Below are 12,524 nucleotides of genomic sequence, written 5' to 3'. Positions count from 1 at the left end.
TAACTGCCTGAGGTCTAGACTGAAATAACCAGGCCCCTTAAAAATGTCTTTACCGTCCTTTAAAAAAATCCAGTTAGTATTTCCGTTTAGGGAGATGGGGTCTTCAGTGTCTTTCGGAGAGTAATCCTTTTGTATCTGATTCGGTGGTCACAGTCACCTTTGGAGGGTCGAAAAGGAAAATCAATTCAGTTTTTTCTTCCTGTGTAGGGAAAACCTACACAGTTCTTCCCTATTGTGTGTTTCTTCCTGTGTGTCTACTTTACTATTCATAGAGCCCACTTCACTTCTGACCCTTCTGGTCACCAAACGTGGAGGTTTTTCTTTACACTAAGCTGTGTCCTGCAATGCCAGCTGGCTTTAAGTCAGTTCTGACACTCTCTTCCTGGAGATAGCATCAGATCCCAAAGGTTAAGGGCTCAGTCCCATAAGAGTGCCCTGATGCTGCGCTCCCCCCCCTCACATCCCCAGATGCCACTCACAAGCCCAGGTCATCGCCTGTGCTTCTAAGCAACTGGCTATAGATTGGGGGTTCCAGTGACCCTCTCCTTGGGTTCAGTTAATTTCCTAGAGCAGCTCGTAGAACTCAGGGAAACACGTTTGCCAGTTTATGATAAAAGGCTATGATCAAGGATACAGATGAGCATCCAGATGGAAGAGATGCATAGGGCGAGGTGTGTGGGAAGGGGCGTGGAGCTGCCCTGCCTCTGAGTGCACGCCTCTCCCAGCACCCCCCTGTGTCCACCAACCCCTAAGCTCTCTGAACCCTGTACTTTTGGGATTTTATGGAGGCTTCATCACATAGGCACGATCGGCCATTAGCTCCGTTTTAAGCCCTTGTCCCTTCGAAAGAGAATGGAAGGCGGGGCTGAAAATTCCAAGCTTCTCATGGCGGCTTGGTCATTTTGGTGACCAGCCCCCATCCAGGAGCCACAAAGAGCCCACTCCAAGTCGGCTCATTACAACAAAAGACATTCCCATTTTGACCCAGGAAATTACAGGGGCTTCGGGAGCTCTGTGCCAGGAACTGGGGCCGGAGACCAGTGTATATTTTATACCATTTCATTAGGGTCCTGTGCTCTCTGCTCCTCAGGGGTCTCATGGCCCTTGTCTGGGTTGAAAGTGAAGCCATTGTAGCCGTTTGCAAACTGTGGTGGCCCTACCTCTACAAGTACCCGTGCTGAGTTTTACCCAAGTCTTGATCCGCTTCTCTTGATAATTTCAGATGGTTTGGGAAATGGACTCCATTTTAGAGCTCCAGGTAAAAATGTCCAGATTTAGGTCATTTTCATGTTTCTGTACACCAAGTGGGCAAGCTAGGGTTCAGGCTTCCTTTGAGATGCTGGTCAACTGTAGAAACTCAAAGAAACTTAAGATCTTGGGGACTCATGAAAACGTTTAGGTAATAATTTAAAATTTAATCTTTTAATAGACTATATGTAATAACATTCCTCTTACTAAGCTCAACTATTTAAACACTTTAAACATGGATCATTGATGTAAATATTCAGGGAAAGATGAAGAGGTAAACCATAGGAGACCCTGTTTTGCAGGCCTGGATCGTTACATCTAGGAAGATGGCCGCCTGTGCCCTCTTCTCAGTGTCCCTGCAGCGGGGCCTGTGCCTGAGCCTGGGGTGGCTTAGAGTTTGGTGACTCTCTGCTCGTGCTAGACTGGCTGGGGTGTTTGGTCTCAGCATTCGTGTAGCTTACTTTCCTGTGAAGAATGTTAGGCTCTTAACCACGTTCATGTCACCTTTTTAGCATCTTGCAGAGGGCCATGATTCAATTCCATACAAATGACATTTAGAGGCGACAGTGAACCTGACATACCTTCAAGATGGTTCTGATTGTGGCTTTTGTGTTAAAGTTTGTCCCTGGAAAAGAAGCACAAACACCACCTGGGAATGAATTTTTATGTTATTTTGGGTCCTATGTGGCCTCTTTTCTCTTAAGATGTTTTCAAACTGCAGTAAACAGTCGATCTATAAGACCATTGAAAGTAAGGCCCAGGAGTGTTTTCAAGAACGCAGCAACAAAGTGTGCGGGAACTCCAGGGTGGACGAGGGGGAGGAGTGTGACCCCGGCATCATGTACCTGAACAACGACACTTGCTGCGACAGTGACTGCATGCTGAGGCCGGGCGTCCAGTGCAGGTGAGGAGCGTGGCGTGGGGTGGAGTTGGGCGCCTGACAGGGGTCCTCACAACAGCGGGCTGAAAGCGCGGGGCTCTAGAATCATCAGAGGGCCTGGCAAGTGTGTGTTTACCCCTTCTGCCCTTTATAGCGAGAAAAATGTTTTCTGGAAAGCAATGTGACATTGTATCACAAATCCTCCATCTTGCATCCTCTCTGCTGTAGCGATGCCATGGTACAAAGAATCTTTTCTAAGGAAACAGAGATGTACAAAGATGATTTAGCAGGGGTGTTCATGGCTACATCCTTTTATAATAACAAAATATGGGAAACAATCAAAATGACAATCCTGGGACATAAATTAATTATTGTGTATCTATACTGTAAATAGTGTTGAAGAATACTGTTTAATCCCAGAAACTGTGGAGGAAGCAGGTTACAAGTTAGAAGGTACTTAAATTTCCATTTTTAACGTCCAGTGCCTGGCTTAGAAGTAGGGGGGACTTTGATTTCTGGTCACAGATTTAATGGTAATCAGTGCTTATTAGCACTGTAAGTACTGATAGGGCTGACTAGTTTCTTGACCACTGTTGCCTTGTGGGCTTAAGTTTTTGTTTTTTTAAGTTTTTGGCTGCACCATGCGGCATGTAGGATCTTAGTTCCCTGACCAGGGATCGAACCCATGCCCCCTGTGTTGGGAGTGTGGAGTCTTAACCACTGGGCCACCAGGGAAGTCCTTTTCTTTTTTTTTTTTTAATTACTGTATTAAGTTAATGAAAACCAAGGACACCAAGATGTTTTAAAGATGGGTCAATTTGGACCACTGTGCTGCGTGAGTCTGCATCAGGAAGGGCAGATGGACCATGTGCAGGTGGTGCTAGTACCTGGGAGTCTGTGCAGGAGTGGGTGACCCAGCCAGGAGCCCCTGCCCTGCCATTTCAGGGCCCCGTGGCATGACCGTAGTCTGTGCTGTGGGGCTGTTCTTTGACTTGGACTGTCTGCTCTTCCTCTGTAGTGATAGGAACAGTCCTTGCTGTAAAAACTGTCAGTTCGAGACGGCCCAGAAGAAGTGCCAAGAGGCCATTAATGCTACTTGCAAAGGCGTGTCTTACTGCACAGGTATGTCCTCCCGTCGGTTCTCTTGGAATAATTTGCTCTAACAGGTATGTGTGTGTTGGAAAGCAAGATTGTGTTTCATTCAGATGAATATAGCCCTTTCTTTTTTTTAACCTCATGTGCAGAGTTGAGTTGATCTCAGCACACTTGTCATTGGTCTGTGCAAGGCCCGTGATTATTTCTCTTCGTTGTTTATTCCCTTTTATTCACTTCCATTCTCCTTCCCCTCATAGGCATCTGCTTTAACGTGTCTAATATTTGCCTAGATAGGTGTATATCCTTGAAAGATAGTGTGTTTATCTTCTGTATATGTGTGTTTTTAACGTGCCAAAGTGATACTCTACCTTAGATCATTTTTTTTTTTAAACTCAATACCATGTTTTTACAACTCTTGTTTTCTATTGCTCTGTATTTCTGTCTGTGTATCTGTATCTTTGTATCTAGTTCATTGTTTTGGGCACTTGCTGAGTGTTTAGTTTTGTGATTTACTATATTTTACTTATCTGTTCGCCAAGCAGTAGCTGCTTGGATTGCCTTTATCTCCTAATATGACAGGTAGGACTACACCGAACACCCTTACACATCGACTTCGGGAGCTCTGAGAGCTTGATGAGTGCATATGGAGGAGTGGGTGCATACGGAGGAGTGGAATTGCTTAGTCGTGGAGGGAGGCACTCCAGCGTTCTCTAGAACAGCAGTAACGGGTTTTGTCAGTGCCCCCGCCAGTGGTCCAGGTTTCTGTATTCTGATGTCCTTGCTGACACACTGTATTATCCAGCTGTCTTATTTTTTTTGCTGGTCTGATGAGTATAAAGTGATTTCTTCTTATTTACATTTTTCTTGAACATCTCTTTATATTTGTTAGCTATTTAGATTTCTCCTTTTGTGAATAACTAGTTCATTTATTCGGTCCATTTTTAAAAATTGCATTTCACTTTTGCTGTTATTGATTTGGAGGAGTTCTTTTATGATAATCCATTTGGTTTAAACATTGCATATGCCTTCCTCCTATCTGTTGTCCTTTTTGGAACTGAAATCTTTCACTTGAATCAAATCTGTCATTTTGTTTGTGTGTTTATTTTTTTGAGTTGTGGATAGTTACAAAGATATTTTCCACAGCTGCTTCTGTAGCTTCATAATTTTACCTTTCACATTTAGGACTTTATCTGGAGCTAAGTTTGAGATTGTATTGATTATCAATATTACCTGTAGTTCTTATTGCCTGTAGTTAGTTGTTCCTTTAAAAAATCTCCAAGCTATATTATTAGGTACATGATTGGACATATTCTCTACATCTTCTTGATCTGCTATTCCTTCATCAGTATGTAATGCTCCTTTTTTGACCCTTGTGATTTCTTTAAAATTTTTTCTTTTTTAATTTGTATTGGAGTATAGTTGACTTACAGTGTTGTGTTAGTTACAGGTGTACAGCAAAGTGAATCCGTTACACATATACTGTTTTAACTTGTTAATATTCAGTCTGCTGCCTGTTTGTTGTTCTTGTGCCTGTTTGTCTGGTGTATCTATCCCATCTTGTATTTTTCTAATCTCTGTGCCCATTTAAAGTGTAAGTTCAGTGGTTTCTAGTATCCTCACATTTGTGCATCCACCTACCAGTCTGTTTTCATCACCTCAAAAAGAAATCCGCATCCTTCAGCCACCATTTCGAGTCCCCTCATCATCCCAGCTCCAGATAGCCACTAATCTACTTTCTGTCTCTATGGATTTACCTAATCTGGATGTTTCATATAAATGGAATCATACAATACGTGGGCTTCTTTCCCTCAGAATAATGTTTTCAAGGTTTATCCATGTTGTAGCATGAATCAGTCCTTCATTTATTTTAATTGCTGAATAATATTCCATTGTATGGATATATCACGTTTGTTATTCATTCATCAATTGATGAAGTTTGGATTGTTGCTGCTGTTTGGCTGCTATGAATAATGATACTATGCAGATTTGTGTGCAAGTTTTTTTTTTTAATGAACCCACCCAACTTTTAATTAATTAATTAAAGTTTTGGCTGCATTGGGTCTTTGTTGTTGTGCGCGGGCTTTCTCTAGTTGTGGTGAGCGGGGGCTACTCTTCGTTGTGGTGCGCGGGCTTCTCATTGTGGTGGCTTCTCATTGCAGAGCACAGGCTCTAGGTGCACAGGCTTCAGTAGTTGTGGCTCGCGGGCTCTGGAGCGCAGGCTCAGTAGTTGCGACGCATGGGCTTAGTTGCTCCGCGGCATGTGGAATCCTCCCGGACCAGGGCTCGAACCCGTGTCCCCTGCACTGGCAGGCAGATACTTGACCACTGTGCCACCAGGGAAGTCCCTGTGTGCAAGTTTTTGTGTGGACTTATGTTTTTATTTCTCCTATATATATATCCTTTTGTTGAATTGCTGGGTCATGCGGTAACTGTTTAATCCTTTGAAGAACTGCCAGGCTGTTTTCCAAGTGGCTGCCCATTTTACGTTCCCACCAGCATGTGTGAAGGTTCCAGTTTCTCCACATCCTCACCAATACTTCTTATTGTCTGTCTTTTTTTTTCTTTTTTGGCCGCACCACACGGCATGTGGGATCTCAGTTCCCCAACCCAGGGATCGAACCCATGCCCTCTGCAGTGGAAGCGTGGAGTCCCAACCACTGGACCATCAGGGAATTCCCGTCTTTTTGATTGTCGCCATCCTAGTGGATGCGAAGTTTTATCTCATTTTGAGTTTTCCTTCGGCTTTTACATGTGCATTTTATGAGATGTTACTCATGATTCTTACATTCTGAGATCTGTCAGCATCACATTAGTTTGGCAAATGTCAAGAGCCTGAATATCTCAATCAGTCTTTAAAAAACACTTTCTAGGGGCTTCCCTGGTGGTGCAGTGGTTGACAGTCCGCCTGCCGATGCAGGGGACACGGGTTCGTGCCCCAGTCCGGGAAGATCCCACGTGCCGCGGAGCGGCTGGGCTCGTGAGCCATGGCCGCTGAGCCTGCGCGTCCAGAGCCTGTGCTCCGCAACGGGAGAGGACACAACAGTGAGAGGCACGCGTAACGCAAAAAAACCCAAAAAAAACCCCAAAAAACCACTTTCTAGCTGTGCTCAGTGTTTGTCTTTATTGTAATAGTAGAAAGATGTTTTCTTTAAATAAGTGTAAGTAAAACAATTTGAAAAAAAGATATTCCTTTTCAAACAGCCTTTTGTTCCCTTGGTATTTTATACAAAGTAGCAGCAGCAGCAGCACCTGGGCTCTTGTTAGAAATGGAAATGTCTGGTCCCCTCCCCAGGCCTCCTGCAACTGGCGGCTTGGGGCAGGGCCCAGCCCTCTGTTGCAGCATCCGCTGGCGGATCTTCGTGCATGCTCCACTTTGAGTACCATGTTAAATAGGTGATGCTATGTTTTTAATTATTTTCCTGTGCGTTTTATACTCTGATTTTAATCTTTTAAGAACAGATGTTCAACAGATGTTCTAAAGCATTTTTTATGTCTCTGCTGAGGGCAGCATAACATACTAAAAATATGGTGACAGAACAGAATACAAACCTCCCCTGAACTTGCTGTACTTTTTCCAGAGTTTGCTTTCAGTGGCAGTGAGTTTGCTATTAGACAGTCTTGTTGGCACTCTGAATGCCCAGCACCCATAACGGGTTTTATAAAACCAGAGGCAGAGGTAGCAGCCTAAGCAAGTGTCTCATATGTGTTAGGTAGTTAATGAAAGGCTACTTTTGTAGGAAATAGGGCAGATGCATTTAGGTTCACAGCCCTTTGAGTCCGAACCTTTCGACTGGCTCCATTCCTCAGCTGAGAGGCCAGGCCTGTGGTGGTGCCGTGCAGAGGTCTCCCTTCCCTTTTAGCGCTGGCTTTCAACTGCGTGTGCTTCTCATTTTCCAGAGTGAGTCATTCGTTCCACCCTTTCTCTCGGATTTAACATCCTCGGTTGGCTTTTCTTTGTCCTTACGAATCATTGATTCATTTAAGAAATATCTGTGGCTTACCTACAGTGTGACAGGGATTGGACATCACCGATTCATTAATAGTTGTGGGCTCTGCTCTCATGGAGCTTACCAGTCTGGTGGTAAGAAACAGAAAATAACCACAGGTAATCGAATAGATGTAAATTGTAAAACGTGTGCTGTGAAGGGGAGAAGCCCGTGGAGTGGCAGAGCATGGCGGGGGTGAGGGGCCACCAGCTTAGGCAGGGTCCTCGGGGATGGCTGAGAAAGGCTGAGCAAGGAGGTCTTGGAGAGAAAATCTGAAGGGTGAGAAGCAGCCAGTCCTCTTTAGAGAGTGGAGACAAGAACCTTGTGGGTACTGAGCGCATACGGTCAGGTTCTGAGGTGAGAGAGAAATGGAGTACATTGAAGGGTGGCCGTTGGAGCGGGCGTGTGGCTTGGGGATGGTCGTGTGCCTTCCTAGGGAGTTTGCGTCTTAGTCAAGGGAGGGCACACAGGTGTCTTTTATTGGTGATAGTAGTGGAGATCTCTTGTATATACATTCTTTTGTATGTTATGTTTCACAATATAAAGGTAAAAGAATGCTTGGCACGTGTAAGTAGTGACGGAGGCGAGGCCGCGGGAGCCGGGTGGACGCTGGGAGGAGCGGGCAGCTTGGTGCCCGGCACGGCCAGGCCTCGGTGCTCCCCGGCTGCCGGGACACGGGCCGCCCCGTGGAACTGGGCCACGTGACTCAGGGCGGCCCGTGTGCCCTTTGCGTGCTGCAGGTAACAGCAGTGAGTGCCCCCCTCCTGGCGATGCTGCCGACGACACGGTGTGCTTGGATCTCGGCAAGTGTAAAGATGGCAAGTGTGTGCCCTTCTGCGAGCGGGAGCAGAGGCTGGAGTCCTGCGCGTGTAACGGTGAGCACATGGCCCTGCCCATCCTTGCAGCGGGTGGTGTGCGCAGACGGACCGCTGCCTCCGGGTCCCGCTCCTTCCACGGTCGTCTCCGGAAGCCGTCCTGTTCATCTCCCTCGTGGCTGTGTTTTCAGACCGTGAGGCCGCTCGGCGGCGAGACCAGAGGGGACTGCGGAAGGGCGGGCGGCTGGAGGTCCGTCCTCACTCCTCCTCTCGCTGGCCTCGAGCTCTGGTGCGGCCCAGGTCCCACCCGGCGCAGCCCAGGCCCGGGTCCCCCCTCTGTTGGGACGTCTGCTGGGCCAGCCGCCGCCGCTCCCTGCCAGACGCCTGGGGCAGGGGCCTCTCAGCCACGGCCTCTGGGACCCTTGTCCTCAGATTTCCACACTGTTTTTGGAACCTTTGGGTCTGAGGAAGGGCCTGAGGGACTGGCTGGGCTCTGAGCTCCCCGCCCTCCATCAGAGAGAGTTCTGCTGCTTTCACAGCAGAAATCCCAGAAGTCAGAGCCCCTGGGATGGGCGCTTAGCATCCACACAGCGGAGCAAGCGGCTCTTCCAGGTGGAATGATGTGTGAATAAATATAACACACAGTAAGCGCCAGGTGGTTTATTCAGTGAGCGGCAAGCGGCTTGGGGTGCCCTGGAAGCACACATAGCAAGTGCCCAGGAAATGCCTGACACGTGAATGAATGAGGAGAAGGTTTTCGTTTTTCCTTTAAAGTGGTTTTGCTTGTTTTTGTGTTCTGGCTGATTTCAGTTTTCCTAAGAGGTCAAGTAAAGATTGTCCCGAGTTATACGGCCTGTTGACCTTTTGGGCATTCCTGCCGTTTGTACGTGTGCCAGATACCCCATGTGCTGTCGGAGGGTGGTGTCCATGGAGGGGAGAGGTCGTTCTTAGGCTGCGGTGCTCCTGTCGCTGGCGGGTCACTCAGATCTGCACCCGAGGCTGGCAGTTCTGTCACAGTGGCTTGGCTCTCGCTGGAGCCTTGGCTTTCCAGAGTGTGCCGGAAACTGAGAAGCCAGGGATTGAAACCCGCAGCGTAATAACGCCGGGACGAAGGGAATCATTTAGCATTATGAAGGGTTTGAAGTAGAGAGAATCTGCCTTTTAATCTCTTAAAGGAAACTTTTCTGTGTAAATTGTTTTTACCTTTTGCTTTACCTCTCTGAGGGCTGAGGAGCCTGAACTCGGGAGTTACTCCTTGGCGGGGGGAGGGGAGTGGAGGGGGCGGGTGTGAAACCGGGATCATATTCGCTGTTGGAATAAAAAATGAGTGCAATTCCTTCCCTGCGGGAGCGGGGTAGCAGGGGGACAGGCAGGAGGAGAGTGCGTGTCTAAGAGGCTCTGCTCTGTTTCAGAAACCGACAACTCGTGCAAGGTGTGCTGCAGGGACCCCTCGGGCCGCTGCCTGCCCTATGTCGACGCCGAACAGAAGAACTTATTTTTGAGGAAGGGAAAGCCCTGTACAGTAGGATTTTGTGACATGAATGTGAGTATTTATTTATCTGCAGCTTTTTCTCTAACAGCCAGATGTGAAGTTTTTATTTTGTAAATGCTGGGTTTTGCAAATGGAAGGGAATCAGAGCACAGATGCTCACATGTCTATCCGTTGTCCTCGTGTGAGAGTCTAGTTACATACTGTGCGTGTGACCTCAGAGGACCAGGTGCTCTCAAGAGACTGGGCAGGACCTGGGGGACTTTGTGGTAAAGCTGAGTTTGAGGCAGGGAGTCCTACTTACTTGGTTTTCTGGGCTAATTATAAAGGTCACTAATTCTGCAGGATTGCAAGCTCTGATTTTGAAATGGGTGCCGAGTGGGCAGGAAAGACCTACGGGCAGCTTGACTCGCCTAAGTCAGACCCTTCTGCTGTCCACAGAAACACGATTTTATCCCTGCGCTGTCACGGGGAGGGCTTAAGGGGCTTGAGAGGCATCTCCGGCAGTGTGTGTGTGAGATCAGCGCAGTCCTTACTGGAATTGGCCCATCTTTAACAAACTGGTTTTCTTGAGTTTTGTCTTCTGGTAATTCTAAATTCACTTATAAAAATGGACTGAGTGTGGCGTGTCAGTGACAGAGAATGCACCTTCTTAGGTACCCATTCCAGTGTGTCAGAGATGGCTCTCCTGGCCGTTTGGTTTCAGTGGAGCCCTTTTCGTGTTAATTATGTGTTTGACTTGAAGGAAGCCATGTTCCTTCTAAATGCATGGCCGCTGGGGTAATGCCGGGTGCTTTCTGTTCACAGGGCAAATGTGAGAAGCGAGTGCAGGATGTCATTGAGCGGTTCTGGGAGTTCATTGACAAGCTGAGCATCAATACTTTCGGTACGTGGTTTCCCCAGGTGGGTGGTTGCTTGGAACTGAGCTGATTTCACTGATGACGTTAGAAAAGTGTGCTTTCAGACTGACAGGCCCTAATCGTGCAATAGAAGATGGAAATAGTTACCACTTTTGTTCTGAAGCGACTTTGTTGGCTAAAGAAAACGTGGACACATTATAGGTCTGCCCCTGTGTAGCACGGATGCACAAATTTTAAAACAAGGGAAGTAAAAATACTGGCTTCTTTACTAAAAAATGAACATGTGACAGTTAAGTGTCCTTCAGTCCTGTAGCTTGCAAAGCTGAATCCTGCTTGATATGAGTCATTTACTTAAAAGTGGGCCTCAGACTTTGCAGAAGCAAGGATGCACTGTGTCCTCTAGGGCTCATAATTTAGGGTTTAGTCACAAAAACAATAGTACCCAGACAGCATCAGCGTTGTCTTCGCAAGCACTGTTCCTAGTAGGAGCCTCCTCCAGGATGAGTCCCCTGCACTGTCCCTCCGGGGACTGTGTGGGCCCTCCTGTGATGTGATCTGTTCTCCACAAGCACGTGAGTCCATTCTGGGGAGAGCTCCCGTGTGTGGGGGGACAGCTGGGTGTACAGCAGTGGCACAGAAATGCTTCTTGGTACCAGCTCAGCTGTTATATCCCGCCAGCAGTCTGTGCCGTTTGACACGTGATAGTACTCTGAGAACATTGCATTTTCAATTTCTAAAGTACTTGGTCAAGACATTCACTGTTTGGAATTGTTCACAGGGAAGTTTTTAGCAGACAACATCGTAGGCTCCGTCCTGGTTTTCTCCTTGATATTTTGGATTCCTTTCAGCATTCTGGTCCATTGTGTGGTAAGTCACCAGTTTTTAAGCAATGAAACATTTTATTAAAATTTTGAGCAACTCGAACCATGTTACCTTCGGAAAAGATAAAAATTTGTTCTTAGAAAAATCTGACCTGCTGTTTCCAGTGACATTTTTGGTGCTGTCCCTGGAAAAGCATTTTTGGTAAAAAGATTAACTAATGGTCTGTAAAAAAATTACATTTTTTGTGCACGGATGTTTCGCTCTCATGTATAAGAGCTCAGAGAGACTGGTTAACTGGGCTTGTCCGGGACCTCTGAGGAGTGAAGCTTCTTAACGAGCGCACCCAGGCTGACTTTGCTGTGGCAGAGCAGATGCCAAACAGCAGCATTCCAGACATGCTGCCCCATCAGGTCTGCAGTCTTGGCATCGTCGTCTGGGGTGCTCGCTCAGATGCTTCCACATGAGCAGAGGGAGCTGTCTTCTTTATTGTTCAAAATGAGTAACAGCTAACAGTTGAATAGGGCTTTGAGAAACTCCAGGCACTTTATGAAGTTTGATTTTGAAACGGTGCTGAGTGGGTAGGAAAGACCTACGGGCAGCTTGACTCGCCTAAGTCAGGCCCTTCTGCTGTCCACAGAAACACGATTTTATCCCTGTGCTGTCACGGGGAGGGCTTCAGGGGCTCGAGAGGCTTCTCTGGGCGGCCTGGTCCTGTTTTCCCGAAAATTTCTTTCTCCAGAAATTTTCTTATAGATCCGTTCTCCTTGCTTCTGTGGGAAAAGGAGGATTTGTCTGCTGTGTAGAGATGAGGACGTCAGAGCCAGGCTTCCAGGCCTGTGCCCTGAAACCCCTGCGCGGGGCCCTCCCGCGAGCACGTGGGATGCTCCGGCCCGGCGAGCTCTCGGGTCTTCGCGGCCCCGTGCCTTTCCTTGGCTGTGCGCTCTCACTGAACGGCTCTTCTCTCGAGCGGCGAGCCTGCCGGATGCCAGGAAAAGCCCTGCGAAAGCGGAGCGGTGTTAAAGGGGGCGCGGTGGAGGCTTTGACAGATGGGCGACGGTGCCGTCCATTACGGTCGCTTTTACCTGAGAGTCAGACCTGCGTGGTTTACGGCGAGAGTTAAGACTGTGGACCGAGAGGCCTGACGCTCGATTTCTGCGCAGGGCTGCCGACGGGAGGGCGGGCAGTGGCTTGTCTCTGACCTTGGCGGCCATTCAGGGCGGCTGGGCTGGAAGCCAGGCCCCGGGCAGGGAGGGCGGACCACGTGTCCAGCCTTCTGCAGGGTGTGTGTCAGGACTCGAGGCCTGGCGCTGCCAAGAGCTGGGGCCACAG

At 47.9% G+C, this 12,524-nt stretch overlaps 1 protein-coding gene across 1 annotated transcript in view; it reads left to right on the top strand.

Moving 5' to 3' along the window:
* The window catches only part of ADAM17 (ADAM metallopeptidase domain 17), a 52,183-nt gene that overhangs the window by 37,016 nt on the left and 2,643 nt on the right, over positions 1-12,524 (top strand). Inside the window, 6 exon segments of the mRNA XM_032652200.1 lie at positions 1,953-2,152; positions 3,147-3,250; positions 7,950-8,084; positions 9,437-9,567; positions 10,321-10,399; positions 11,152-11,240. Coding sequence (XP_032508091.1) covers positions 1,953-2,152; positions 3,147-3,250; positions 7,950-8,084; positions 9,437-9,567; positions 10,321-10,399; positions 11,152-11,240 — 738 coding nt within the window.

Source organism: Phocoena sinus, chromosome 13, assembly GCF_008692025.1.
Source record: "Phocoena sinus isolate mPhoSin1 chromosome 13, mPhoSin1.pri, whole genome shotgun sequence".
Classification (NCBI taxonomy): Eukaryota; Metazoa; Chordata; class Mammalia; order Artiodactyla; family Phocoenidae; genus Phocoena; species Phocoena sinus.
This window is presented reverse-complemented; position numbering and strand designations above follow the sequence as displayed.